Genomic DNA, 27,911 nt, shown 5'->3' with positions numbered 1-27,911 from the left:
GTAAGACGATGGGCCACGAGCCGATATATAGGTGCACCTGTGTGCTCCGTATGGATACCTGATATAGGAGGCAGAATGCACCGTATAGGGGTTGGCAGCAGGTGCACGTGAGGCGAGAATGTCCCTGGTTCATCAGCCTCGCCTCGGGCGGTCAGCCGTCTCAGGTGGCGCTATGCGTGGCGGTTTCATGGGCCGTTTTGTTTTTCTTCGCTACACAACCCTCCACCACTTGGGAATCTTGGCTCGACCATTTTTTTACTTGGGTGAAGCACGAAACGTCGTCGAAAACTTGATGCACGTTTTGTTTCCCGAGGCCGTCTCCGACACGTGATCGCTTGCCGCGTCTTCTCGGGGCCGAGTCCGAGAGCATCTCGGGTGAAACCATCCTCCCGTGGTCCCCCAAAAGTCCCGGCTCTCAGGTTCGTGTCCTCGTCTGGGCACAGGCACATCGACTACCAGGGGCATCCCACGGAACAGCATGTGCGGCCAGATTTGGGTGCTTCTTTTCCCGTCCCAACGACGCTACGGCTGGCCGCTCATCGCCCTGCCCAGCTCTGCCGACAAGGGTGTTTTTTGCGGCCAATCCAACGACGCTCTCCTCCCCCTGGCAGCGTCCAAAGAAAACAGTGCACAGAAAAGCAAACCAACCGTTCAGCCAACCATCCAATACCATGGAAATGACGAGCACCAAGACCTTTTGCATGGTCGGTACACACGAGTTTGGGGGGTTGGCAATGGACAGATTCACTTGGACACATTGTGCATGACGGCTTCGACGCCTGCGACGCCAGCTGCCACGCTGGACTTTTCCGTCTTCCATGGACAGAATGAAGAACACGGCATGAAACGTGCTGCTTGGACGTCACATTCAATCGCTTCTCTGGCAATCCATTGACACGCCACTGCCACATTCAATCGCAAGGATATCAGCCCATGACGGGATTCCCATGACGCCAATGTTCTCGCTGACGGGCTAGGGGACGTCAGTTGCCGTTCGCTCGACTTCATCATGTCCTCGCATGGACAAATGAGAAACATTATGATGAACAGTGCTGCGTCATGCACGTCTCACTGGCGTACTCCGTTGTCGCGTTGACGACTTTCCGTCCACGATGGGCACGCCTGTCCATGGCTGACGTCGTGGCAATGGAGCCTGGGCAGCGTCCAAGCATCGCAGCATCGCACCGCAGCATCGCACCGCAGCGGCCCTAAACAGTGCGTCATCGCTATGGGATGCGGTCGTCGCTTCACCCTTTTCCTCACTCGCCATTGGATGGTTCGTAAAGTCCATTCTTCGAGGTTGCGCACGGCTTCTGCAGGATTGTCGGCGCACACTCCTCCCACGTTCAACGACGTTCATGATGCAGTCGACCCATCTCATTGGGTTCCTCTCCCTCCCCCTCGCCCCGGGAGTATGTGTAAGCCGTCTAGCTGGTTGAAGCACCCGTCGTCGCATGGGCTTGTGCCTGCATGGTTGTGCCGAGTATTCGCTAATGGCCGCTCGAGAACGGCCGCGCCGTCGCACATCCTGCCCATGACCCCGTCACCCCTCCAAGCATGGTCAAATTTACGACAGGCAACACCACCGTCCTTCATGGCACTGCTCAGCAAGTCCGCGCCGAGGCTCTCCTGGATTGGCACGCTCCGTCTGCCAGCATGAGCACCATTGACCGATCTGCGGGGCCGTTCGACAAGATAAAGGGCCACATAGAGCTGCACTGCAACACATTTCCGCTCGCCGACCATCGCGCCATCTACGAGGCGAGGATGGATCTCAATTCCTGGCAGTGGGATCACGTGCAGCCGACCCTGCCGGCCGGCCCTCGAAAGTGCGGCCAGGTGAGCTGCAGCAGCGGCGCCGCCATCTGGTGGTGCAACGATGTCAGTGCATGCTCGAGGAGAACCTGCCCGCCCCGTCGGCTGATGGAGAGGCTTCGTAGGAGCCGACGACAAAGACTCTCGGAAGCTACCGGGACATTGTCAACGGCGCCGACTTCATCACCGCCGTTTGCGGGGAAGCCATGTACAGCGGTCAGATATTTCACCCGCAGAACTGGAACGTCATAGTGCAATCGGGAGACTGCTAGAAGATGGCCGTCGTCCGAAGCCAGCGGCGGCACCTGTCGAGAATTTGTACAGCGGTCAGATATTTCACCCGTAGAACTGGAACGTCATAGTGCAATCGGGAGACTGCTGAAAGGTGGCCGTCGTCCGACGCCAGCGGCGGCACCTGTCGAGAATTTCTTACACACCGGTCCTATGGTCTGGCACTCATCCTCGACGGCCGCCGAGCAGAAGTCGGAGGGGGACAATACAATGTTGCCGGCGTTTAATGCCAGCGGCTGGATCTGTCAAGAATGTCCTCCACGTCGTTCCTGCGGTGCTGGCCCATGTGAATTCACTCATTCATATCCACCGCAGTCGCCAAATTCCATCACATCATCTCCTCCGTACAGGGACGCCGGAGGGGGGGGGGCATGATCCGTCCTTGCTGCTCCGCCCCGCCTCTCGTACCTGCGTGTGAATGAAAGGCACCCGCTCCATCGCCGCCCCTTTGCGCGGCATCATCTGGACTTGATCTCGTCGAGATAGGCATCAAACTGCGTTCTCATGAGGTCCCAGAGCCGCGTCTGCTGGGCGAGAAGCTCCTCCATCCGCTTATCCAGCTGCCGGTGGACCGATTCCATCTTGGCAATCTTCGCCTTTATGCTCCGGAGCTCGTCGTACATCCTCTCTTGGCCGTGTATTCTGGCTTTCTTGATTGCCACCCTCCCGCGGCCGGTTCCATGCTCGGCCGTGCGCTTGCATCTGATGGCGCCGTCGGCATCGGCAAGTGTCCCCTCGGCATCGGATGTCACGTCTTCGTCGCACGTCCACGACGATTCTCTATCGAGGCAACCATCAGCTTCGGGATGTGCATCCAAGGTGGCAAACACGGACATGTTTGAGCTATCCATGAATTCGGCAAAGTATCCTTTTGGCAAGACGTCGAACTCGAGATCTGTACCCGGGTTCGCTTGGGCGACGGCGGCTGCCGTTTTGCACGATCGAATTCGCTCATGACCGAACATGGCCCTGAGGAAGAGCCAGGAAAACCAGTTTCCCGTCATTCGGGCATTGCGTCCGATGGAGTGATTAAAGGGCGTGGCGGTCGTCTTGCTGCATGGAAGCTTGCCGACCATGTCGAACCAACGCTGCCTGTCCTCATCGCGCAGCCGACCTTCCAACTCGTACCAGAGTTCCTTGACGGCTGCGTACCACCGGTGCGTTTGCGCGTTTGACGGCGGACATGCGGGGTATTCGTCCATCTCGGATTGCGTGCGCACCGCAGTCGCCGTGCTCCTGGGCAGTGGTTTCGAGCCGAGCCGACAGGCGAAGTGACGATTCCACCAAAGGCGCGTGAACGAAGGGGAGAGGGGCGGCGTCAAGGTCAAGGCACAGACGGCGTTGGCTGCTGGTGAAACGGATGAATGGCCGCAGCGCATTTGACACCTGCGAGTTTCGTCGGCGAGCATGTGCATGCTGCCGAGCAACGAGGATCCCTTTGCCGCCCTCGCTTCTCGCCTCGACAAGAAGACGACTACTGCTGGCGAATGATTCCCGTCGAGAGCATGATGGTCACGCGAGCGCTGCTCAACCACTCGACGGCCCCTGAGAATTGTCCCTGTCGCCATTGTGCTCATCTTCCGTGCGAGACATGTCGTCCAAGACTAAAATAAACGGACGCTCCACGAATCGAAGATCAGACGGACATGGTGAGAGATGGTCTATTTAGACTCGCGACTTGTGTCCGCCAGCATCGCCACCTCCCCCACGGGAGTCCCCTCCATCTCGGGCAAATTTTCCGGATGCAACACGGTTTTCGCCGGCGCCTTCGGTTCGCTCGTCTGGAGCTGCACCCCCTGCGGCTGCCGTCGCCGCCGTCTTCGCCACGTCAACCACGCGCCAAGGAGGACGGCAAGAGCGACGAGAGGTATGACGATGGCGATGGCGATCTCGGCCCCCGTCGACAAGCCAGAGGAAGAATCAGGCACGACTCCCGAGGAGACGGATATCCTCGGAGAGCCGTCCGCCGTCGCCGTCGCCGTCGCCGTCATGACGTCGGTGCTCTGGTATACCATGCGCACGCCAAAGGCGTTGAGCGCGATGGGCCTCGTCATGGCCACCACGGACGTGCTGGTGGTGCCGTTGTTCCTGCTCACCGTAAAGGACAATGTCGTGGTGAGGCCCGGCGGCGGCATCCAGCCGCAATAGAGCGTTTTCCAGGCGCCCGTGTTGGTGGCCATGTCGGCGCAGGACAAGGAAATGTCACCGTTCAAGGTGGGGCAGCAGACGGCGGTCGTGACGGACGACACGCCTCCGTTGTCGTGGCAGGCTTTGAGGTAGCCGGACGGGCAAGCGAGTCCGGGGGAAAAGTAAGAGTCGGACGAGGTTTGCATGCCTTCGGGGAGGCAGGTGGGATTCAGGTCAAGGATGGGGATGGATCCTGACAGAAGCTCGAGGGCGGTGGAGCAGTCCGACGGTCGGGAAAAGGATGTCGTGAGAGGCTTGCTCGCAAAGGAGGTGACGACGCTTCCCGGGGTCGTGGCCGTGGCCGAGGCGGTGGTCGTGGTCGACATGATGGTCTATCTCGGTCGTCGGAAGCGCACTTTCGAACGAGCTTGCGGCATAAGTGAGACGAGGCGAGGAACGCTCATCCGAGGGTGTCGAGGAGCATGTTGCGGGAGCAGAGCTCACCAGCCCGGGTCGAGAGAGGAGGTGGCATGGCGCGCGGCCAAGCCGCAGGTCGGCCATGCAGCAGTTGGTCGGTCGGTACGGCGACTGCTATTAGCGAGCAGTTATATGCATCCTCGGTGGAGACGACGACGGCCTGGGAGCATGCATACCACGACAGGCCACCCATTAGTACCGTCGCCGTCGTCGTGCTAATTACAGGATGGGGTGGTATCGCTCCATGAGTACCTAGACGTACGTGGCAGCAGACGCCCTCGAACTTCTCGACGGCTCCTTGACCGTCGTGTGGGCTGCTTCGACGAGGAGCTTGGCCGCTGCTTCGACTCGGCCAGGCGACGGCGCGACGTATCGACTGCTTTCCCGGTCAGCCGAACGACATCTCTGGCGACGGTACGGAGTAGAGAGAACGAGTGCAGGTACACGTACAGTTCCCGGTCGATGACTCGGATCTTGGAGACGATCTCCGTTGCCGTCTTGTCCGGGGCAAGCGGAGACGATGCTGGTGAGGGCTCCTTGTGCATGTAGAGTAAGTAATATGTGGCAACGGCCGCGCGTCAGCACTAATGCCCGCACCCTGCAAGTATTAATTAATATTATCTAAGTATTTCCTCTTGCCTACCGCAAGCATGCAAGTACTGTCAAGTACAACTGATAATACTTGCTGTACATGTACGTGCATGCACCCGGAAAGAAGTACAAGTACTTGCATGTCTCCGTGCCTGATATGGCGCCCCTGGCATACTCCATCATGCGCATGTTCGTGAGGACGGTGCAGATGATGGCGTGCCGAGCTCGATTGGAGAAAGGGAAGGGCCCGGCAAGTTTGCAACATTTACATGCACCCGCAGCTGCTCGAGTGCGAGCAGAGTACGGCGAAGTCGATCGCTACCAGCAAGACTCTTTACTTCGAGCTGCCCTTTGTAGTTGTGAGTAATATAGGCCTGTTAATGTACGGAGTAAGTACAAGTACATGCATTATAAGTACAGGCATTGAAGTGTACTTGCAGGTGAACGTGGATGCACCAGCAGCTAACTTTAAAGAGTAATAGTAATAATGCTGTACTGTAAGAGTAAATACACTGTAAAGAACCAACCTCCCCCGCCTGCAATATTATACTCCTTATTTGTACCGCAGTAACACAGTGCAACTACGTACAGTACCGTTCACGCGACACCACGTGACAGTGCCACCCTACAGCACGTACTGTCATTACAGCGTACATCTTCACCGGCTCAAGTGCTTCAAACTCACATTTACAAGCACGGAGTATTACACTGTTACTGTACACCTACTTGAAGATGCAAGTTCCGAGACACCACGCACGCGCACCGACTGCAGTGCATGTGCCGCATACGGAGTGTTACCAGCTGATCCCGTCGCCATTCGCATAGGCGCCCCGACGTATTGGCCCCCATGATAATGCAACGGTGCGGGAGCTCCTTCGCACTGTACCTTTGCTTTACGTCAGCGCCTCGCCAGCGGCTTTGCCATGACGGCTCATGCGGCTCGAGGCTCGACGTTCTAAGCCGCGGCAAAGCGAGCCTTGCAAGGGCAGCTCTCCGTACCGCGGATGCACACCTAAATCGACATGTTTACGGTATGTAATCAACTCGAGCGATGCGCGGAATGCAAGTGTATTGTACGTACAGTACTTGTGCGTACGGCGTGCTCATCGCTGTACTTTCTCCGCAGTCCTCTCGTGTAATTACAGGGTAGCACGGAGCAAGGTGTGCTGCGCTCCGTGCTCTGCACCTACGAGTAATTGCGTGCCAACGTACTGTAGGTGTGTAGATGCACAGCTACTGTGGGTGTGCTCCGTACTTCAAGGGGGGGATAGTTGCTTGTATTGCTTGCACACCTGCCCCTACGGGCCTCTCGATGTACGCCGTACTGTGATTAACTACAGTGTGCTAGGTAGGCACCCGGCATATTGCCATATGCCTGCTCCGTCCTGTAGGAAGCGTCTCGTCCACATGACGTGAACGCTTGCCCCAGCCCCGTCTCTTTTAGTACCACCTAGCCGAGGCGGCAATGACGACGTCATTGGCATCAAAGGCCTCCTCAACATCAAGCTTCCATGCGGGGGAAGCAGAAGCCTGCTTGTCAGATCTCTTCGATCGGCGAGCAAGACTGTAGCTGCCAACATTCTGCAGCTCATGAGAGCGGGCCTGACTAGCACGGTATCCGGCCTTTGGCTTTGCGTTCGGCTGGGGGTACGTGGACCAGTCACCGATGAGTGCCAGAGTCATTTGCCAAAGGCCCTTGTTCAAGGGATTGGCGCTCTGGAACATGGCATCAGACTTCTTGTAAATGTTGATCCAGAACTGGTCCTGGGCAGCAGTGTGAATGCCGTTTTCGACTTTGCAGGTAAGGCAGGCATTGCGGTCGTTCTGGTAGGTGCTGCCGGCGCCGAAGAGGCAGTCCCGATATGCGTTCATCTTGGCGGCGTTGTTCAAGTCCGCCAGGGCGCCCGTGTCGAGTTCGCACTTTTCCGAAATCCTTTGCTCGGCAAAGCAGGCGGGGATGATGCTGATGTCCCCCAGGGTCAAGGACGCGTCGGGGTTAGGGTGGCAGGCATCGCCCAACACGGAGTTCGGGAGTCGGTACGCCAGCGAACGGCCGGTGAAGCTCTCGGCTGCGGCGAGGGTTCCGAAGGCGGCGACGATGCCGGCGAGGATGGTAACGTGGCTCGACATGTTGGAAGAGTTACTGCCGTGGGTGGATGCCGGGCTTTTCTTTTGAAGAGACGGTACTTTGGAGAGTTTGTCGTCGTTGAGCTTCTGAACCTGGTCTCCCCCCGGGGGGGGGGTTCGTCCTTTTATGTTTGACAATTCGGTGGAAGCTGAATTGGTACATTTTGTTTGTGGATTTACACGACAAGTCTGTCCCAGTGGAACTGTCGTGATATCGTACGACAATGTGCCAAGCTTTGGAGTGGTTCCTAAGTCTTTTCCTCTGTATCCTTTCCACTTGATGACGTATTCTTGTTTCTGGCCTCGTTTCCTCGTATTGAACATTTTTTCGACCTCGTATTCCTATTGATCTTTGGTCTTGGCCTTGATTTGCGGTCTAGGGTTCCTGTAAAATATGGAGAATTGAATGAATAATGAGAACTCGGACTCGTACCACGTGCTACTACCAATAGGTGGTAGGGCGTAGCACGAGTAGTTGTATTTTGAAATGGGTTTGTTGATTCTAAATAATCCAAATTTCTTAAAATTCAGTTTGTCGCTTGGTTGTGCAGTCTTGCTGGAGTTGGTAGACCATGTCTCCCTCTATAATCAGCGTATAATAATATGTCGCGCCGACGCGTCAACAGGCCTGTGACGGGGTTAAAGTCCGGGTAGTTAGTTACGTAGCGGTGTCCACATCTGCGCCTATTTAAGCAGGCCCAAAGGACACCTTGTGGTTGGCAACAACATCATCAAGAAGAACACCAATAGATTGATTCTGACCCATCTCACGATCCTTGATTCGTTGTAGCCCTAGTCAGGGCGGACCCCTTTTTCCTCTGTTGCATCATAATACTGGTCAAGTTTTGGTGGATTCTGTAATGGATCTATTTTAAGCTAATTGTACTGTACTGTACGGAGTACGGAGTAGGTAATTAACTAAGTATTTACCCCAATTCGTCCTGTTGGGAACAATTAATGCACGAGTGTGGGTACTGTTTGAGCGTCTAATTTAGAAGTTCTGTCCCATCCTTTCAAGGGTAGTATTATGCAGTACGGAGTACTGAGCTTGTGTTTCGTCTTAAGCTGTACTATACTTAAGCGCTTGCTAGAATTTTGTAGTAAATATGCTTCCTCTGTTAGAGACAATCTCGTTTGGAAGCCCGTAGTTGCTGAAAATTGTTTATAGGAACACGTAGGCGAGATCTTCTGCGTTACTTGCTTCCTTGTCCGGCATAAAGTACCCGTACTTTGTAAGCAGATCGATTACTACGAATATGCTGTTATATTCTACTATTTTTACTCACTCTCTTGGCGTTTGTAACTTTTTAATGTAATTAGTTGAATGCAATCGAATCCTATGGTTTGTCGGCAGAAACTGAATTGGTATATGTTATTTATAGATTTATGCGTCGTCATATCGCACAATAATGTACGTAAGGCTAGACGCAAGGGTAAAGCTTGGCTAGGCCGAGAGCTGGCGCAGGCCTAAGAGAGTGGAGCCTGCCCTCACAACTGCTACTGTCACACTAATGATACGATTAGATGCATAGGGGCTCGGAATAGGTTTAGTCCGAACAGCCCCACAAGCGGCGCAAAGCTTCTTGCCAGAGAACAGTGTCCAAGCAGGCCTACAGTGAGGAAAACGCTCATTAGAAAAGGCCACTATGGCCGCAATCTCTTTTGTAGAAATCAATGCTATTTCATTTGTTGAGACGTATGCTCCTATTCAATAAAGCAACGTATAGTGTGACAGCTACACAAAAGGCACAGCATCGTGAAAGCTTGCCCAGCTTTACTTAGTCTTGAATACAACCTCACGATTAACTGTCTCTCAACGGACCCGTCCATGACAAGTTGCACCGACCAGCTCGTTGCCTAGAGCTACCAAACGGGAAAAACTAGCAGGTCATTCGGAGTGGCTGATCGAGCAGCTGACAGCCCAAGCTGAATGGTCAAGTGGACGGACCAATGGATTGATCGGAAGAAGCCGATAACTATTACATCCCAAGCTATACTCCGTACAGTCGTTACCATTGCATTTGCAGTCCTGTCCGTATATTTCGTTAATCGCACTGCATTTATCGTAACCGTACTCCATACATTGTAATTACGCATCTGCCATTGCAATTGTATGGCTCGTATTGCAAGATTGCACCTTTTGCCCAGTTACTAACGGCTCTGCCCGGAGATGGCTTCTTATAGCCGTTTCCTTAGGCCCTATACAGGTCCTGCATGGCTGGCATATAACGACTTGATGGCTTGCATCGTAAGAAAACGTGCTAAACCCCATTGTGACGTTTGCGTTGCATTGGTCGATTGAGTCGTTTTTCAATTGCGCTGTTTCATACAACACAGAGACAGGGAAGTACGGAGTATTGTACGGAGTATTAGGTAAGCGTTCCGGTATCGGGCTTAGCCCGACTGTACTTATACGACATAAGACGAGAGGAGACAACATACCCACCCAAGGGGTGCACACAGAAAAGGAAGCCCTAACGGACAAGCAGTCTTTCTTCCTTCAAGTCTTTTAATAAACTTCATTGAGATTCCTACTTGGAGCAGCTGCTTAGTGACTCCGTAACAGTACTGGTTGTAGGCAAAAGTATTAGAACTTTGTGGGGTATATTTTCATGGGTCTACCAGGCCAGCCTTTGTACCTTCTACCAAGTTTTCTAATACTGCAAGACACTCTATTGGCAAACACATACAACAGCCAAAATATTTATTTTCCATCATGTTTAATCTATATTTACACAATACATACGCTATGCGAGCATGTAAAAATAAAGGATTGATTCCAATAGATGTTTGAGGTGTGACCGCTTTGGCGCCTTGGACTGCCGACAGTCGACAACACAGCCAGCAACGCCGACAACCTGATTTAACGTTGCGAATTATTCCTCAGCCCCCAGGACTACTGCAGCAATGCCGACGAGATATCTGTCGATCGATTTCATCCGCACGTACAGTCGTCATTTTATTTTTCTAGGGCTTCCTTTCCGACTCGAAAAAGGTGCAGCACCTTGTGGCTATGGCTATATCAGGTGTACTTGTGATACACTGTGCAGTACCGCTACGGTACGTCTGGCAAGCATGGCATGGCACTTGATTACATGTACACCACTTGTAGCGGTAGATGTACCCCGCCGCTCCTCACTCATTCTTGGTGGCCAACACTCGCACGCATCCCTCACCAACAGCTTCACCTCGTTTCATCAAAATTCTTTCAACAGCTTCACCTCGCTTCATCAAAATCCTTCCAACCTCACCTCCGGCCATCACCCCCGGTCATCACCCCCGACCGTCACCCCCGACCGTCACCCTCCACCGTCGACCCCTCGCGAGCCGTCATCGCACGAGCATCCATGGACCGCTCCCAACTCGCGTCGTCCAACATCATGGGTAACCTTTTCCGTGCCGCCTCTGTCCCGATGGGCGTGCTTCGACGCGGCCATGAAGGTTAACGCCCGAGGCAGACATGCACAACCGTCTCACCGCCGACATCCTCACGCGGTACCGCACCCTCGTCATGCTCGCCACCGTCCAGGCCGAGGCGGGCGACCACAACAACGCCACGCCCGAGTCGATGGCCGTCACGGGCATATCCATCAAGCTCGAGTTCGATGGTCTCGTGCGCCGCTCCCTTTCCTACGCGGCCGAAGCTGGCGCCGTGACGCTGACTCGCCTCGTGCAGTACTCGTCCGTAAAGGAGCTCCTCGCCCTGTCCCGCCGCATCAAGGAGCTCTGGGTCTTTGGCCCTCTCGGAAGCGACGACTCGGATCGCCGGGCCAAGGAGGTCCAGATGGAGCGCGACGTCGCCCACGTGGCGGCGCTCGTCAACGACATCGACGACGCCGCCATGAAGAAGCTCGCCGAGCGCCTCGGCGGCACCTGGCAGAGGCTGGCAAAGGGCGAGCCCGACGCTGCCGTGGCGAGCGAGCCCGTGACGGCAGCCTGAGCCGACGGCTGGCCTTTGCTTCCCTTTGCTTTTCTATTCGCCATCCATCCACCCTTTGGGCCGAGCAAGAGATACCCCGGCATAGCTGTGCACGCACGTGGTGGACAGACGGCGAGCTATGCCACGCGTTCCATCCATCAATACATTTTGCCACTTTGCGCTTGTTTCCTACCGGTGGACGCAACATGCCTATGCTGATGTGCTCGTTTAGCCATGCACATCACCACGTCTGCTCCACATGATCTTTTGACCATGAATTTCAACACGTCTGCTGCGCATAGACTCCTTTGAGCATGGCTTTCACCACGTCTGCTACGCATGGGCTCATTTGACCATGAATTTCAACACGTCTGCTGCACATGGACTCCTTTGAGCATGGGTTTCATCACGTCTGCTACACATGGGCTCATTTGACCATGAATTTGTCCAATGCCACATCTACCATGCATTTTCCGGGGTAACCATCGTCCCGTCACATCCAGCTTCTTCGCCGCATCCAGCTCCTTCGCCTAACCTTCACCGCCCTCGGGGTCTTCGTTCTCGTCGCCCAGCTGCTTGTCGACATCCTGCGCCTTGCCGTCGCCTCGGGATATGTCGGCGATGCCTACGCCGCCGGCCGTCAGCCATAGGAAGTGGTTCGACTTGAACTGGTCTATTTGGTTGAAAAAGGCGTGGAATCTGTTTGTCCGCGTCAGCATTGTCCGTCGCCATCGCCGCCGTGCACGGGGCGACGTACGTGTTTTCCTTCTCCTCGACGTCAAAGATGCGCGTGTAGATGTGCTTCTCCTTAAAGGCCTCCAGCCGCTCGTCGTACTGGTCAAAGTCGATGCACGGCCGGTTCAGCTGATCCTGGGCCCGCCGGTTGTAGTTGACAAAGACTGGCCTTTCGAGGAGCAGCCCGAGCCCCGGCGCCTTGGGGATGGCAATCTTGATGTTCCGGTAGCTCTCCCGAACCCGGTCGAGCGTCGTGCCGCAGCGCACCAGCAGGCTCACCATGCCGACCATCTTCCGGATCTGGTGCATCATGAAGCTCTGGCCGTGCACCTTGAGCGAGAGCCACTCCGTGTCGCCGATGAGGATCGGCTTGGGGTTCACGACAAAGGACTTGATGTGCCGCTTGGACGAGGCGTCGCCAAAGGCCTTTTGCACCGTAAAGTTGTGAAAGTTGTTGGTGCCGACGTACTCGTCGAGCGCCGCCTGGAGACGCTCCCGCCGCTCCGTGCTGATGCGGTACCGGCGCTTCGCCGCGATGTAGGCCGCCTTGACGTCGCGGAGGGCAAAGTCGACGGGGCCGAGCTCGCCCTTCTTGGGCTTGTGGCTCACGAGCGTCGGCCTGCTCGCCTCCCCGGCCTTTTCCCCGACCTTTTCCCCGGCCTGCTCCCCGGCCTGCTCCCCGGCCTTCTCCTCGGCCGTCTTCTCCGCCTCCCGCCTCTCCTGCGCTTCGAGCTCGTACTCGGACACGTGCAGCCGCTCGAGCACGGCCGCCCTGATCTCGGGGTTGAGGGCCGCGAGCATCGGCTTGACCTCCTTCTCCTCCACGTCGGCCCAAAAGTCCTTCACGTCGGCCATCCTCCCGGCCACGGCCTCCGACGCGCCGTACTCCTCGTTCAGCTCGACGAGCTTCCGGCCGAGGTACGTCTGCGGGTGCGGCGGCAGCAGGCAGTGGCTCGGCAGCAGGTACTCGTACCAGCGCGAGTCGCAGTACTGGTAGCAGTTGAAGTTGTTGTTCGTCCGCTGGATGCCCCATATCCGGATCTGCTCCGGCAGGAACGTGTTGATCTTGTCGACGATGTCGTCGTCCTCGATGATGAGCTTCAGGCTGATGACGTTGCCGGCCGCGTGCACGCCCTTGTCGGTGCGCGCGCAGCGTGCGAGGCTCGACTTTCGCGGGTCGTCGGCGTTGGCCTTGGAGATGGCCCCGGCCTCGATGAAGGCCTTAAACAGGTCGCGCTCGATCGTCGGCTCGTCGCCGTTGACCTGCATCCCCTTGTAGCCGGTGCCCGAGTAGCCGATCATGACCGCCACCTTTCGCTTCGGCCGTCGCTCCTCCGACTCAATCTCCTCCTTGGAGAAGGGATTCTTGCTGTCGCCCTCGACCGAGTCGCCCATGGCGTTGACCTTGCGCCGCTTCCACTCGCGCCAGTCGTCTTGCTTCTTGCGCTTGTTGGCGCTCATCTTCTCGCGCCTGCAAGCTGTCAGCGCCGTTGGCGTGTGTCGCTCCGTGCCGCCGGCGGACCTACTTTCGCTCTGCCCGTCCGGCGTTGCGGTTTCGTGCTTTGCCTTCGTGCTCAGTGTCCTTGTCGGTGCCCGACATCGGCTGAGAGTCGCTGGGCGTGTCGTTGGAAACCGCCGAGGCCTCGCTGCGCTCTCCAGCAGGGGCGCCATCCTCTGGACGGGTCTCATTGTCAGTCGCCATGCTTGCATTGGCGTGGGAGCGGAATTGGACGAGGGTGATTATATGGCCTCGACGAGGAGCATCGAAGCAGAGAATTTCATCACTGAATTGGAAGTGGGGCCAGACCAGCACCTGGACGCCTCAGGCTACTACTTGCACACAGTGCAACTAAGCACGGTGCAGCACAGTGCATCCCATGATCATCACAGGAGAATCACTTACACCTACACTTACTCTCTGCATCTATCGATCCCGCGTCTACAATCGCCATCGCTTCCTCTTCTTCCTCCATTTTGTTCCTTTTCCGGTCCCCTGGTGATGCACAGCTCATTACGCATACCTGACGAATTATATCAATCATGTCTTTGGCATCATCGGCATCCCTCCTCCATCAGCCGCAATTCGACTTCCAGTCATTCATGAAAACCTCGACGGCCGAATTGTCTTCTCCAGATTCCTCACCCAGATTCCTTTCCGGGCATATCGTTTTGCAGCGAAGAGACATCGGCTTGTCCATTCCGCATCTGTCTGTCGACTGTGCCCAGAGACATCCGTTGAAAGAGTACACCACAATTCCCAACATCGCCGAGGCTGCCGTGTACGAAGGCTGAGGATTGCTGGAGGGAGGCGTCGCTTGACCGATGCTCGTCACCATCGATGCGTCCGTAAGCATGGCCATGGACACGCAGTCAACCGTCGTCAACGGTGGAAAGACAGTTTGGGCCGTGGACGTCCTGCTGGGTGTCCCCATTGTACGCGGCGACTCGATTGCTGCGTCTTTTCTCGAGCTTCGCCTGTCGGCGTTGGCGCCTGGCGTCGTCGGCATTGATCTCATGGTGAATCGTTCCGTGTCCGGCCTGCCCGGTGTCAGTCTCGGCACGGTCGATGGTGGCAGCTGCCGACGCTCACGTCTCGGCGGAATCGCTCGCTTTGCTGTCGTTCCCCTGCCTGCTGCCCTGGTCGTGGATTCTGCCGACGACTGCGGCGACGAACAATGACACCAGGACGGTGATGAAAATGGACGAGAGAAGTCGGATGAGCAGCGTCTTTTTCTTCTTGGCCTTGCTCTTCGCGTCCGGCGTCGAATCTTCTTGGCATGCCGTTGCCGGCGACGCCCATTCGTCGGCGTGCGGTGACGACTGTTGCGGACTCGGCGGCTCGCTCCCTACCAGCGTCGTCGCGCTGTAGGGACCAGAAGCGCGTCGAAGTCCCTTGGTCGACAGAGTCGGCAGCGGCTGTCGCATTGGCGGTGCCGCGGCGTCCATCTTGAGGCGCGCCCTGTGGTGCGCCCAAGCGAGGCGACGCCTACGTCGATCAACAATAATGTTCAGTCTGCATCGTGTCGTCGTTCGAGTTCCTGCAGGCCGAATTCTGGAGGCAACAGCTCAGCACGGCGTGCGAGCGAACTGCGAGCCTTTTGCTTCGACTTCCCTCGCGCCTACTGCTGAGCCAGAGCCTTCATCGTGAGATGGGTTCTGGCTGGAATGGAGTTGAGGTCAATGTCGCACCGCACTGAGTCACCAACCACCATGCCGAATGAGAACCGTCTGCGGCAAAGTAGAGCATCCTGGCCTCTTTGGCTTTCTGTTGCGCCGATCCTTTCCCATTCTTTTACTAGTCGGCCACTGCTGATAGTCGCGTTCCAAGCCCGCTGTTTTTGCCGAGTCACGATGCCTGGGAAATGCTTCAAACGCTCGAGTCGCCCACCGCGGCTTCGGAGCACTTGGTACACTGCCACTGTGCCGAGCCGTCTCAGGTGGTAGACATCGTTTATTGTCGCAGGTGAGAGTGCAATTGAACCCCAAGACATCATTCTCGCCGTCCATCTCATTGGCTGGTCGGACAAGCAGCTCAACCGAACCGGGCATTGCATACAATGAAATGTTGATCATGAGGCCGCAAGCGGGCCAGAGGAAGTGAGGTTCATTCGCCATTGTTTCTCCTAATTTTTAATCCTGGCCAGCCCGCAAGAGTTTGCTCGTATCATCCAACGCCGTGCAATCCTGGCTTTTGAATCAACCTCCTGGCTTTGAACCGAATATCTGGCTCCCTCGGACTGGCTGCTGGAAATGCAACGTCTGGAGTTTCCAGTCAACAAAATAATGGGTTACTGCACCCACCGTACTGTTCCAGGGGCAACCATTCAATCACATTAATATTTTCGCTCGGGCCGCCTCGATACAACACAATACCCTGTCATCCAGTCTCCAATCTAATCTATTATGCGCTGTGCTTCAGGAGCCATTCCAGGATCTGATTTTCAGTATCCTCCTTCTTCTTGCTCTTTTCCTCATCAGGCATTCTCTTCAACATGACCTCGTTTCCTAGCGAGAATGGACAGAGTAGGTTTCCGAGTTCTTGAAGCGCCTGGATGCCCTTGACGCCTGCGATTGTGCTTGGCCTTGTTGCTCTCGCCTTGGAGATGGCAGAGTTCCAAGCTCTAGATACTTTCCATTCCTCTAATTCCTCGTCGCTGAGGTCACTGGGGGGGCTAGAGTAGTCCCCAGTGATGATGCTGGACTGAAACTTCTGCACTTCATCATGGATTCCGCCCCCAATGTCCCAAAGGCCGGACAGATATTCGTCGCAAGGATGTGAAACACATGCCCAGTCAAAATCAAGGAGAGCGGTGATGCGCTTGGTGGTGTTGTCGAATAGCATGTTGTTCATCGCTAACCGTCGTTAGCATGCTCTGACGGAGGCTAGATTTATCCCGACGTACTCAGATCTCCGTGAATCAAAACCCGCTGGGTTGTGTCCACTTCATGGAGGACTCTGGTCACGCCTCCAGCAGTTAGGAAATCATTGATTTGCTTCCTCACATCTCGTCCGTTCCAACCCTGAAGCAGAGAACTCTTGTCTGCATCTTCCAGCTGGGACAGAAGCTTCTTGGTCCAGACTTGATCGTACGAACTCCACGGCCCCCCCTTCAGAAGCGGCATTTGCCCACTCACCAACTGGCCATTCTCGTCAAAGGTGAGGGCGCCGAATTCGGTGACGGACTGAGGAAGTGCCACTCGCTGCAACGCGGAAACAATTTCCGCTATCTGCCAAAGGACGGCTTCCTTCTCCCCCATGGAGAGGGCAGGAAACTGGGTGTCCAAGTCGGCGCCTGGCTTGAACTCGCCGACTAGCCAACCGAATCCCTCCTCGCCGGCCACGTCAGGAAAAGTAGGGCCAGCCCAGGCATAGACAGCAGGGACCACAGGAGGAAGCCCAGAGGCCTCGAAAGACTGGCGCGCGAGATGCAGAGACGCTACTTCATTTTGCACGCGGTTGATGTTGTTCAGACCCTCGGCGAGGGGGTTGCTAAGGCGGACAACGAGCGTCGATACGCCTTCCGGGGGAAGGACCGAGGTCCCCGGCTGTCTTCCAGGAAAAGATGCGCACGTGGCTGGACAAGCCAGGTCCACCTTGAAGGAGAAGTTGTTGTAAGGAAAGGGGCAACGTTCAGCATAGGCAAGGGGTGTGACTTGTGTGGACTATTGGTGTTTTGACTTAGCAGTAGGCACGGGCAAAAGTTGGGTTCTGCATCGCACCTTCAAATTAAAGCACTGCAGGATCTGCTTCACAACAACCAATCGACGGTCAAACCCTTCCTGGTTAACGTTCATGACGGCGTCTGTGATAGTTTGTGTGTGTGACTTTCTTAAACGTTGGGACGGGGAGGGAGGGGTAATGGGAGAGAGGTTGAGACGGAGGGGCAACCCGTATGTATCAGCTCCTTTATACTTGGTTTCTACCACTGCTCAGGGCTGACTAAAGGAACAAATTTGTTTGCAACTTCCGTGCAAGCCTACTTTGAGCAGACACTAACTACTATGTAAACATACACTGGGATTGTACGAACAAGTTGCTAGGATTCCAAGATGGGCTCAGGGTTCTTTCATTTGCACGTCCATTCAAAGGTTGATCTAGCACCTGACATGATCAGGACGTTTATGGGATCGTTATGGGATCGATGATGTGCATTCTCTCAGGTCTGGTAGCCTCGTTGATAAATTGAAGGTCCCACCAAAGGCAAATCTTGCCGTCATCAACTCTCTGGTGATGAGACCGTATTTCTGTGGGCATTACGATAGCTTCCCCAAGCAATAATGCACCACAGGTAGGTAGTAGTACTCGTCTACAATACTTGCCGTGCAGTAAGAACATACATGTACAGACTGCGTGTACACCGTATTGACATGTAAGTATTTACTTTTGATGGAAAGGACAAGAACACAAGAATCCACCTTCGTTGTAAGGAGTATTACAGTAGGTATATTTAGCACATGTTGGCTAGGACAGTACAAACACATCCCTGTCTGCCCCCACCAACTACTTCCTCATGCCATTGTAATAGTTTTGCCTCAGCGTTGTGCAGAAAACATGCAATTCAACTTGTAGGGCTGATCCAAGGCTGGTTGATGCGTTCGATTTTGATCAAGGAGGCTAGTTGCGTGGCGGAACTTATCCGGGGCTAGGGGATGAGTAGAATGAGAATAGAGTCAGTCAGGATGCCAGAGAACTGGTGCCTTCTTGACCATGCCATGCACACTGTCGACATAACAGCCAGACGGGCAGAGGGCACATTGAGGAAGTAGGCATATCCACACGGAGAGCGGTACACGAATACGTCCCCTTGCACTTAAACCAACAGGTGCACAATACTCGATAGATAGATTGCCTGTCGCTCGTCATCGCTCCTTCGCACACGGAGACCCGCGGACTCGAGAGTCGAGACCGAACTTACGCCCAGCTCCAGAGTAGTTGTGTGGGCAGTGGAGAATAGTAGTCCACACTTGTACGAGTATGGTAAAACCCGGAAATCCTTCTTGCTTGCCGTACCTGCTTTATCGTTATGCAAAGTATTATATGTTTGCTGGTAATAAACCTTGAATCCTTTCTTACATGCCCCCCCACGGAGGGTCCCGGGCTCCACCCCCGAGGTTCACTCGCCGATATTCGAACACCGCCGTCCTTGCGTCGGAAGTCGGCTATCGGACGGGTCCACTTGCAGCAATACGTTGTTGCTTACTATTCGTATAAGGACATATGTTGTCATCTACCGTGATATCTTGATCAAGGCAACGGGTAGGACTGTCCGAAGGGCTCGGAAGGGCTCGGAAGGGCTCTGAAGCCAAGGACGGCCGCGGCACTCTCGATCACCATGGGTCTTTTTTGGGCTCCAGAAATCATACAGATTCCTGTCAATGGCCGGAATGCGTACCCGGTTCGTCCATGCTCCCGGATCCTGTGCCAAGCAAGTTTGCGCCCGAAATATTGTGTCTGGAGAACGGTAGCACGAGAACCTTGGAGACGGGGGCTTTTGATTAGTCGGCTTACAGGAACTCAAGCCAAATTCTCGCAGGAACCGTACACCGTTCAAAGCTATGAGACTAGATGGGCGTGACATCCGGACCGAGGTTTCTGGACGCCATGGACTCCTCCTGGTAGTGATTCAACTGCTCTGGTTTGATCTAATAATAGTGTTCGTAGTAGGGAGCGAGTCTTTTCAACTTCGTGGAGATCTGTCAGCATCTTTGTGGTGTCATTGACAATTATAAAGGTGCAACAAGCGCCCAAGTACATGAAAGCCTTTCCCCTTCATCTTTCACAAACGTACCAAACAATATTCCACCTCGAAGAACTTTGCACTCGTCTCAAGGGCATTTCCTCTACCTTTTCAGAACCATGAAGTTCCTCTCCTCAATTGCTGCGACGGCCATGGTCGCTGCCGTCATGGCCTCGCCCGTTCCTGCACCAGCCGAAGCAGGCCTTGATGTGCGTTGCAACCGTGACCATCCCAAAGCTTAAGCCCGCCGCTAACTTGGTATAAAGGCCAGCAAGGAGAACCACGTCGATGTAGCGGCTACCCGAAGCGGCTGGATCTATTCCAAGCGTGACTCTACAGAAGGATCCGCTCCTGCTGAGGCCAACGTACGTTGTTGCAACCATCAACTGCTCAAAATGACTGCATGGACGCTGACCGAACCCCTAGGCCAGCAAGGAGAACCACGTTGACGTGGCGGCCGAAGCGGCCGAGAACCATGTTGACGTAGCTGCAACTCGAAGCGGCTGGCTCTATGTCAAGCGTGACGAAGCTGTACCAGTCGAGGCCAACGAGAACCATGTTGATGTGGCCGCGACTCGCAGCGGTTGGCTCTACGTCAAGCGTGACTCCACGGAAGAGTCGATTCCTGCCGAGTCAAAGTCTGATGTGCGTTCCGACCACTGAGATCTATCCTAAATGGCCAATCCATACTGACAGATTATGCAGGCCAGCAAGGAGAACCACGTTGATGTGGCGGCTACACGAAGTGGCTGGCTCTATGTCAAGCGTGATGCTGCTCCTGCGGAGACGAACGAGAATCACGTTGATGTTGCGGCCACCCGAAGCGGATGGATCTATTCCAAGCGTGATGAGGCACATGTCGAGGCGAAGGAGAACCATGTTGATGTGGCCGCTACTCGAAGCGGCTGGCTCTACGTCTAGCATGAGCCTGCGCAGAACGATGTCGATGTCGCGGGTTAGTGGTTGCTCTACACTAGTGGTTGAGGAGGATGTCGTCAAGGCCCAATATGCAGCACTGGGAACAACAGATTTAAGCTATCAGCACTCTTGGGGGCTCCAGTGAGAGAGGTGTGTCAAGGCTCAGGTCAATCGCCTAAGGCTTTGACGATGGATAGTCTCCTATTTTCTGGTACAGAAATAGAAGGCTGCTTTGTTCAATATTTCATCGAGATGGATAAAATTGCATCAGAAGGGAATACTATGTCAGTTTGGCAATTGATTGCGTCATGCATCGCTGGCTCATCATTTCCATAGGGTTGGACGATCAACATAAATACTACGAGGCCAACATAATTCATCTAGATGAGTTGGTTGTTTATCATCAGATATAACAATCCACATCGGCAACTACTCCAAGTAAAACATCGCTGAATATTTCTTTGGCCATCTCGCAGCATGTTAGAGTGCACATCGTATGGTCCTTAGAGTATCAAGGCTCAGTATTATCCAATTCTTATTCACAGCTCCACGGTATCGCCCCAACATATGTTACTGCTGATTTGGCACATCTAGCTGGTAGCTATGATTCCTATAGGAAAACAATTCTTTAATTTCGAGGGCATGTGTCGTGTCTCTGGCTAGACGTTGAACAAAACCCTGGCTGGAATATATTAAATGGATGAGTCCACATACAGATGCCGTTGTTAGCTTGCTTAACTCTACACATCTAGAGTGCACTTACAAGTATTACTCGTCCACGATGAAATAAGCAATGCTACGCCAACGCATTGCTCATCTGGCGGGTCCCATAGGCGCCCGATGCAACTCCAATATCCACTCGGTACCGTAGCCGCGGTCGCGGTTCGAAATGTGCCGGATGTCGGCCCGCGACGCCGGCGGTCTGCCGCCTGAAAATGTTTCTTTTTGTCTCGGAATTTAATACACGAGTATTTCGTCCGTCACTTGATCCTTTGTACCCCCGCCCGAATAGTGAGATATCAATGCTACCTACATGTCTGTGTGGAGTGTATTTGATTTTTCGCTCATTCATGATGACCCGAAAGCTCATCATGCGCGAGTATAAATTTAGCATGGGCAGGGCAAGTTCAGCCAGGTAGGAATCCTCTTCATTCCTGACCTTGACGCATGTCACCTGAATTGTTGCGTCAGCATGCGTACCAGAAACATCTCGCTCTGTTCTACGCCACCCCTTGTCCTCTTATCTTAGTCTTGAACAGGTCGGATCGAATATCTCAAACTGCGTGTGATAGCCCACGGCTGAATTGGATAATTTCCGTTTTCTTGCCTATGTGCTCTCAAATAGCGCTAATGGCGAGAAAATGAGATGACCCCTGGCTGGAGGTCAAGGTAAGGGACTCACTCCTGTGTGCATATCCAAGTCGTATTGTGGGTGTACCTACCCATGGAACATCTGGAACATCTGGACCCCGATAAGCTCGGCCCACTTCCGGTGATTCCTTGTACCCTGCGAGAGCCGATAGCCTGGGAGGAGTGGTCAGACTGTTTGTGCCAAGCGATGTGGCCGAGATGTGAAGGATTGCGAGGGCGTTTCCTCGCCAAATTTGGTAACAACCCCTTTCCAGTGTGGAGTCTTCTCCATTGCGCCATCTCTAGCATAATCGTACCTTGTTAGTATTTTTCCTATGCACCATGTGGAAGAGGTCTCGACAAAACGTGGTTGATGAGGCATCTTATGCGACGATACGTTGGTTGAAGCTTCAGAGGTGCTATGCTTTTACAGACTCCACAAGTGAGCATCACCACCGGCTAGGGGGCGGTCCGCTAGTACATCATGTCCAGGCTTGATTATCATAAAACACATGTTAATTCTGTAATTGTTCCACTTCTAATTATCATGGACATGTAAATGTCTCTAGGGATATATTGCAAAATAGAAACCATGGCCTAACATCCCTCACTGCCGTCTCTCTTATACACGGCCGCTGTACATGTGTAGAATCAACTATGACCAAACTTCGGCGCCTTCTGGTTTCGTCAGGGGGGGCGAAGAAACGGCATTTTTCTCAGCCCATGCGTAGAATCGATCCCAGTCGACGCACTGGTGGCTCGTGTAGAGGTTTCCAAACGGCACCTTGTTTTTCTGCGTCCAGTGGTAGGAGTAAACGTTGAGGTCTGGATTGCACATCAATCGCTGTCGGAGGACCTCAACGCAGTGATCCTTGTGCTCCTGCCGCTCCTTTGGCCCTTCAGCAATCATGTCGTAGTCGACGGTGCCGTAATGGTCTTGGTAGGTATACATTCGAACGTAGTTCTGAACTGGTCAGCCGTTCGATGCCCGATAGCATGAGATTCCTGTCATGTGCACTCACCAGACAATGCAGCTGGTGAAAGGCCTCCATTCCCACCTGAAATCGGCCGCCGAGGCCGGGAAACTCTACTGCGCCTTTGCTCCGATTCATAGCCTGCAGAGTTGGCTTGTCGACACCAAAGTTTCGTACTGAATTCCCAGCGAGTGTCAGTGGCGAAGACGGGGAGCAGACAAGTGCAAGCGACTGTTGGAGATGGAGAACGTACGTGCCGCGAGGTCGTACCAGAGCTTGTCCTTGGCCGGCGTAGGAGGCCCCATGTATGGCGACTTGGGTCCCACAAACCGAGGGTTGAACTCTGTTCGTTTGAATCGCACGTCCTTCCGTACCTCATCTAGCCACCATTTTTAGTATAAATCACTCGGTCGGTCAAGAAGAAGAGTTGTTACCCCATGCTGTGTCGAGGCATGCGTTTTCGTCGACACGATGAAGTGAACGTCCGGCGAAAAAGGAAGCAACGGATAGGACGATCAATACAATCGCCTGCAAGCCCGTTCGAAGGCTCTTTCGTCTCCAGCTATGGCGGTCATCCAGTATCTGTCCTTCCAGCTTCATCGAAACATCTTCTAAATCCGAGCATCTGTCGTTGGACAATGTTGCGCAACTGCTGCAAGGGCTCGCGCAGTGATCCCCGACCTCGTGAATCTTGGTGTACTTGGCGGCCATGTTGGAATCAAAATGGAGCCAGCAAAGATAGGAAGCACAAGATTGCAAGAGTCTCGGGTTCTTCAAGAATGGGCTGCAGAGAATTGAATGCAGCCGACAAATAAACCCGAGTCCTGGGCACTGTTCCGAGTTCTAATCTGATCATCTTCACTGAGCCTTGGTCGTTGATATGACCTGCCCCATTATTTAATCAGTACTCCGTATAGCCACTGCTATTATTTCCAATCCGTGCGGGTCATGTCCGAATAAAGAGGCGGTTCCGCATCGTCAGCACTTTCTGACATGCAAATCCTCCATCCTGCGAGTATGGGGTCCGGGGAACGGGGTCGGGAATCCGGAGCATGGATCATGTACAACTGTAATTACAACTATACTCGAATTCCAAGCCATATCCAAAGCCCCCCTGCATCCGCAAGTAAGCCGAAAATACGGGATACTACCGTCCGAAATTTCCATCTATAGCATATAGCTACAGCAATTATTGCTCTTCAGATGGTCTCGTCTTCGGGCCCCTCGTACCGGCTCGGTGATGTATCCTAAAGCTCTAATGATATTTTTATCTACTGGATAGCATGTAGTATCGCGGCTTTGGCGATAACGATTCCCATGTTTCGGCAAGGGGCTCAATCCATCACTTTGTGCCTTGCCAGTGCCCAAAACTTCAAGTGCAAAACTCCTCTCCTTGCGACTGACCAGTGCCCAAAACTTCAAGTGCAAACCTCTTCTCCTTGCGACTGACTCTTCCAAAATTCCATTGTTTGTCGACCAGATTTTCTCACGGCTCAACATTAAGAAATTGGCGACGATGGGCTACTTTTCCGCTTCCGCCGTTGACGGTCGCTCCAGTGTTGACAGACCGTTCCTATCCGATGAATCGGGAGAAAGGGTCATCGAGCAGGTTGATGAAAGAAAAATCGCCAGGCTCAAGCGAGCTATCGTCGCATTCGGCGTCGTCATCGTCGTCCTCGTCGTGATTTGCTTTGCACTGGTCGTGCGTCTTCAATACTCGACACCAATATTCCCAGGACAGGTGTACTGTAAGTTGATGGAAATGTTTCATGGCATTCCCTTCCCCTTGCTTACACTACGCAGCGCCTGCTATGGATGTTATCAGGCACAAGAACGTCGTCTTTACCAGCGGCTTCGGTTCCGAGCGAACTGCGTACCAGGGGCCACCGACGCCGGAGCGTGATGCTCTCTGGGATGACCTGTATTCCTGTAGGCTATCCCGACGCTCCAATCTGGACTGTCACTGATCGTGTATCAAGTTGGCATCAGTCGTATACCGCGCGAGTCGGCCGCTAAACTTGTTAATAAAACGGTTCCTCTCCCGGGGAGCAAGGGCAGTTACGTCGTTGAACTGAACATATTTCATCAACTGCATTGCCTCGTCCGTGTCTTCCTTGCCCCTTCACAAGACGAGAATTTGGCTAATGCTGGTTGTAGAATATGCTTCGGAAGCGACTCTACAGCAAGCAAGACTATGCGCCCGACCACGAGCTCATGGGGATCGAGCATCTGGAGCATTGCTACGACGCTCTTCGGCAAAGCCTGATGTGTTCGGCCGACATCACCCCCCTTCCGTGGCAATGGGTAGAAGCCGCACAGGAATCCAAGGAGGTGGCTCAGGTTGCCCATACATGCCGGGATTTTGACGCCATCAAGACGTGGGCGAAAGAAAGAGAAGTGGTTCACTTTGACAGAAAGACGTACGTGCCGGATGATTTGGATGCGTAGGACGTTCATTTTGTATTCGTACATGTCTCCCTTTTTCGCAAATAAAATACCAGAGTCTTCTCATCGAGACGTCGCCTTGGCTATAGAATGGAAGAATTGTCAACAAAGATTTGTCGAGATTGTGAAACTATTGTCAAACTATTGTCAGTCAACTTTGTAAAACACCAACGCGAATCCAGTTTCACGCCGGCTTCCGAAACTACCTGCTGCTGGACGCTTCCCAGACAAACTTGAATATCATATAGCCATCTCAATGATGACCCGTATCGACCCTTGATGCTCACTTATACATCATCGCCTGTGAAAATGAAGCCGCCGCCAAGTCCCGACTCATCCACCAACTTGGCAGGCAAACTCTTCAATTCATTCCTCATCAACTCTGGGTCAGGGTCCTCCTGAGAGTTTTCAAAATCGACGAGTTTCACCCCGTCGTCCGTCACGAGAAAGTTATACCTGTTTACGTCTCCATGCAGAAGCCCTAGACGGTGCAGTTTCCCCAGCGCTGCTTTGCAGTTGTCCAGATCGTGCAGCGAAGCAAATCTTCCTTCCAATTTCTCCAACAGGAAGCCGATGACGCGTCCATTCTCGTGCACATGAGCGAGGAAGCGTGGAGCCAACCCGGAGCCTTCCAGCAGCTGATATGCTCTCGTTTCTTGTTCGATGCGTGGCACCTCCCATTCAAACCGGGCCATCTTGACAATGATGGGGGTTGCCGATGAGAAGTTGACCGGAACGACGGAATGGCAGATGGCTTCGAATGCCGCTCCTGTGATCTGCTTGGTTCTTTCCAACTCGAAGCAATCTACCGTGGTGTGGTGCCACTGATTCTCGACGCCGGCCAACGTATGGTTCGTCAGGGACGTTTTCAAACCACCGCTGGTTTTGTCACGAGAGATGTAGGCCACGGTCCATTCCTCGTCGCAAGGCAACCGGGGCAAGGATCCGAGGGGTAACGAAAGGGTGTCCCTGTCAAAGGTTCCGGGAGCAACGACGAGATATTTTACCTGGTTGCCGATTCGCACTCGATATTCGCTTTGGTAAGAATCGTCATCATCCACTTCCATGGACAGGATGGTTGGCTGCATCGCCGAGTCCGTGGTATCATGCTTTATCATGGTTTGTTGTAGAAAGAAGGTGAGCAAGTGCGTGGGAAGACGAGGGATGGATCTGAGAGAAATGTCGCTTTCTTATAAGCATATCTGCTCACTCGTCACCATTCCTCGTTGGTTGGCCCTTTCCCTGCACTGTTTTCCCGCTCGATACTGTCATGCATGTGTAGGAAACCAGCCAACCAACGAACCCCTCACGAAAATAGATGAGCGGTTAGCCGGGAAAATCGCGGCTCAGGCTGTGAAGTAACAATGCACTCGTTAGTTGTACATTATGTAGACGCCCAAGTGCATAATTGTTGATTGAATCGCTCTTTTCGTTCCATGCAACAACTAACAACTCTCCGAGCGTGCGGGGTGGATGCATGGGCGAAAGGTCTTGGCTCGAACTCGCGTCAATGACAGCATTCTCCGATCATGGAGAAATAGCCCCCTCGCCGAGCCAGCTCGGGAAGCTCGGGGGGCTCACGCTTCCCATCGGCGCTGGTTCTCCACAGGAGTTGCGCCTGTTCACACCACCGAAAATGGCCGAGGTAGTCATCTCGTGCGTACACCTTGTCGCGAGCCATGACCGCCCATCGCTCACCCCGGGAATGAGTGATGCCTTTTTCGAAAGCCAGTTGACAGCCGGCACACGATATTCCGTGCTCTACCTTGCCTGTCCGTCCATCGTAGTAGGGAAGCGCGCATGAGGCCATAAAGTTCAATTTTTGATTTCGTCCGCCGTTAGCCGGCGGCACTTGCGCCGATGCATGCAGTCGCTGTTGGCGAGACGAGATGGCGGCCTGATGAGCCGATACGACGGTGACGCGGGATCTGTAGGCGGACTCCTCCATCGAATATATTCCAGGCAGGGTTTTGAAAGACTCCAACCGGACTGCTTCGGCCTTGGTCATGTTGAATTGCTTCCGCACCGATGCAAGAGTTTTCACTTGGCACTCTGGAGCATTTTGAAGGCATACAAAACAGCATCGGTTCCAGGCCAACAGTGACATGAATCCGCCGAATTCGCCGCAGGTGGTGCAAAGTTTTGTGCAAAGTGCGTAGTAAAAGTCAAAGAGTGAGACAGTGACGGCAAGTCGTGTCCGCAGCAAGGCGCAGAGAAGGTTGAGCCCGTGAGAGATGACGATCCGATATTGCTTCATAGAATGGAGCACTTGCCTCGATCGGAGATTCGTTTGTCGAAAATTGAATAGAGATTGCGTGTCCAGCCGTAGCAAGACGTCGTGCAAGAGCTCCAGCGGCAGCCGATTGAGGGAACCGAGCCCTGCTTCGGCGGTGCGCTGGAATGACTCTGCCATGGACGAGCGAATGCCGACGTGCTCGCGGGGTGAGAACCATATGACGGAGCGGCAGAAATCCTCACGATGGTACGAGGCCGTTCGAATTATGGCGCTCGTCTGCTCCTCTTGGATAGGGTATTCGGTAGCGGAGCGATAACTCGGAGGCGGAAGGTCATCATCCATTCTTCACTTGATGATCATTTAAACGTCGTCGGCGGATGATGATGGAAACAATATGGCACCCGATCTCGTTTGAAAACGGGAGGAAGGGTTGATCGAATAATTGTCAGTCTCGTCAAACTCGCCCGTCGAGTCCTCGCGAAGGCCGCCTCGTCCCGGCTGGCGAAGTCGTCGAGCGAGTCGAGCAAGCGGCGCTGTCGGTGGCACGCTTCTGCCATTCGCATGCCCCTTTACGAGGTACCATCCATTCAAATCGGACTCGACATCAAATGCACGATCGTCGACGAGTTTGTAAGATTTGCTTCGAGTCGACGCAGCGATGTGGCGAG

At 54.0% G+C, this 27,911-nt stretch overlaps 14 protein-coding genes across 14 annotated transcripts; 4 read left to right on the top strand and 10 right to left on the bottom strand.

The window, feature by feature from the left end:
• Window positions 1-1,361: 1,361 nt before the first annotated feature.
• DCS_03507 (uncharacterized protein) lies at window positions 1,362-2,087 on the top strand (the record flags this gene model as incomplete). The annotated part of the gene is made up of 3 exons (XM_040800826.1): window positions 1,362-1,412; window positions 1,507-1,881; window positions 1,941-2,087. 3 exons carry the CDS (start codon window positions 1,362-1,364, stop codon window positions 2,085-2,087), a joined length of 573 nt encoding a protein of 190 aa, XP_040655859.1.
• Window positions 2,088-2,564: 477 nt separating this feature from the next.
• Window positions 2,565-3,674, bottom strand: DCS_03506 (uncharacterized protein; the record flags this gene model as incomplete). Its single annotated transcript, XM_040800825.1, has 1 exon — window positions 2,565-3,674. One exon carries the CDS (start codon window positions 3,672-3,674, stop codon window positions 2,565-2,567), a length of 1,110 nt encoding a protein of 369 aa, XP_040655858.1.
• A 93-nt stretch (window positions 3,675-3,767) lies between these two features.
• On the bottom strand, window positions 3,768-4,619 carry DCS_03505 (uncharacterized protein; the record flags this gene model as incomplete). Its single annotated transcript, XM_040800824.1, has 1 exon — window positions 3,768-4,619. One exon carries the CDS (start codon window positions 4,617-4,619, stop codon window positions 3,768-3,770), a length of 852 nt encoding a protein of 283 aa, XP_040655857.1.
• A 74-nt stretch (window positions 4,620-4,693) lies between these two features.
• DCS_03504 (uncharacterized protein) lies at window positions 4,694-5,255 on the bottom strand (the record flags this gene model as incomplete). The annotated part of the gene is made up of 3 exons (XM_040800823.1): window positions 4,694-4,925; window positions 4,973-5,086; window positions 5,161-5,255. The coding sequence occupies 3 exons, from the start codon at window positions 5,253-5,255 to the stop codon at window positions 4,694-4,696; spliced, it is 441 nt and encodes a 146-aa protein (XP_040655856.1).
• A 1,486-nt stretch (window positions 5,256-6,741) lies between these two features.
• Window positions 6,742-7,752, bottom strand: DCS_03503 (uncharacterized protein; the record flags this gene model as incomplete). Its single annotated transcript, XM_040800822.1, has 1 exon — window positions 6,742-7,752. The coding sequence occupies one exon, from the start codon at window positions 7,750-7,752 to the stop codon at window positions 6,742-6,744; it is 1,011 nt and encodes a 336-aa protein (XP_040655855.1).
• A 3,136-nt stretch (window positions 7,753-10,888) lies between these two features.
• On the top strand, window positions 10,889-11,368 carry DCS_03502 (uncharacterized protein; the record flags this gene model as incomplete). The annotated part of the gene is made up of 1 exon (XM_040800821.1): window positions 10,889-11,368. One exon carries the CDS (start codon window positions 10,889-10,891, stop codon window positions 11,366-11,368), a length of 480 nt encoding a protein of 159 aa, XP_040655854.1.
• Window positions 11,369-11,877: 509 nt separating this feature from the next.
• Window positions 11,878-13,784, bottom strand: DCS_03501 (tRNA pseudouridine synthase; the record flags this gene model as incomplete). Its single annotated transcript, XM_040800820.1, has 3 exons — window positions 11,878-12,046; window positions 12,105-13,553; window positions 13,609-13,784. The coding sequence occupies 3 exons, from the start codon at window positions 13,782-13,784 to the stop codon at window positions 11,878-11,880; spliced, it is 1,794 nt and encodes a 597-aa protein (XP_040655853.1).
• A 370-nt stretch (window positions 13,785-14,154) lies between these two features.
• On the bottom strand, window positions 14,155-15,028 carry DCS_03500 (uncharacterized protein; the record flags this gene model as incomplete). The annotated part of the gene is made up of 2 exons (XM_040800819.1): window positions 14,155-14,620; window positions 14,673-15,028. 2 exons carry the CDS (start codon window positions 15,026-15,028, stop codon window positions 14,155-14,157), a joined length of 822 nt encoding a protein of 273 aa, XP_040655852.1.
• Window positions 15,029-15,983: 955 nt separating this feature from the next.
• Window positions 15,984-17,377, bottom strand: DCS_03499 (uncharacterized protein; the record flags this gene model as incomplete). The annotated part of the gene is made up of 3 exons (XM_040800818.1): window positions 15,984-16,435; window positions 16,486-17,245; window positions 17,303-17,377. 3 exons carry the CDS (start codon window positions 17,375-17,377, stop codon window positions 15,984-15,986), a joined length of 1,287 nt encoding a protein of 428 aa, XP_040655851.1.
• A 2,062-nt stretch (window positions 17,378-19,439) lies between these two features.
• DCS_03498 (uncharacterized protein) lies at window positions 19,440-20,241 on the top strand (the record flags this gene model as incomplete). Its single annotated transcript, XM_040800817.1, has 4 exons — window positions 19,440-19,529; window positions 19,587-19,685; window positions 19,747-19,965; window positions 20,026-20,241. 4 exons carry the CDS (start codon window positions 19,440-19,442, stop codon window positions 20,239-20,241), a joined length of 624 nt encoding a protein of 207 aa, XP_040655850.1.
• A 2,002-nt stretch (window positions 20,242-22,243) lies between these two features.
• DCS_03497 (uncharacterized protein) lies at window positions 22,244-23,273 on the bottom strand (the record flags this gene model as incomplete). Its single annotated transcript, XM_040800816.1, has 4 exons — window positions 22,244-22,552; window positions 22,611-22,738; window positions 22,816-22,941; window positions 22,997-23,273. The coding sequence occupies 4 exons, from the start codon at window positions 23,271-23,273 to the stop codon at window positions 22,244-22,246; spliced, it is 840 nt and encodes a 279-aa protein (XP_040655849.1).
• An 805-nt stretch (window positions 23,274-24,078) lies between these two features.
• Window positions 24,079-25,010, top strand: DCS_03496 (uncharacterized protein; the record flags this gene model as incomplete). The annotated part of the gene is made up of 4 exons (XM_040800815.1): window positions 24,079-24,310; window positions 24,366-24,491; window positions 24,542-24,663; window positions 24,720-25,010. 4 exons carry the CDS (start codon window positions 24,079-24,081, stop codon window positions 25,008-25,010), a joined length of 771 nt encoding a protein of 256 aa, XP_040655848.1.
• A 284-nt stretch (window positions 25,011-25,294) lies between these two features.
• On the bottom strand, window positions 25,295-26,125 carry DCS_03495 (alpha-galactosidase A; the record flags this gene model as incomplete). Its single annotated transcript, XM_040800814.1, has 1 exon — window positions 25,295-26,125. The coding sequence occupies one exon, from the start codon at window positions 26,123-26,125 to the stop codon at window positions 25,295-25,297; it is 831 nt and encodes a 276-aa protein (XP_040655847.1).
• Window positions 26,126-26,514: 389 nt separating this feature from the next.
• DCS_03494 (Cyclin-like F-box) lies at window positions 26,515-27,585 on the bottom strand (the record flags this gene model as incomplete). The annotated part of the gene is made up of 1 exon (XM_040800813.1): window positions 26,515-27,585. One exon carries the CDS (start codon window positions 27,583-27,585, stop codon window positions 26,515-26,517), a length of 1,071 nt encoding a protein of 356 aa, XP_040655846.1.
• Window positions 27,586-27,911: the final 326 nt, after the last annotated feature.

Source organism: Drechmeria coniospora, chromosome 02 (assembly GCF_001625195.1).
Source record: "Drechmeria coniospora strain ARSEF 6962 chromosome 02, whole genome shotgun sequence".
Taxonomy (NCBI): Eukaryota; Fungi; Ascomycota; class Sordariomycetes; order Hypocreales; family Ophiocordycipitaceae; genus Drechmeria; species Drechmeria coniospora.
Note: the sequence above shows the minus strand (reverse complement) of the source record. Positions and strands in the feature narration are given on the sequence as shown.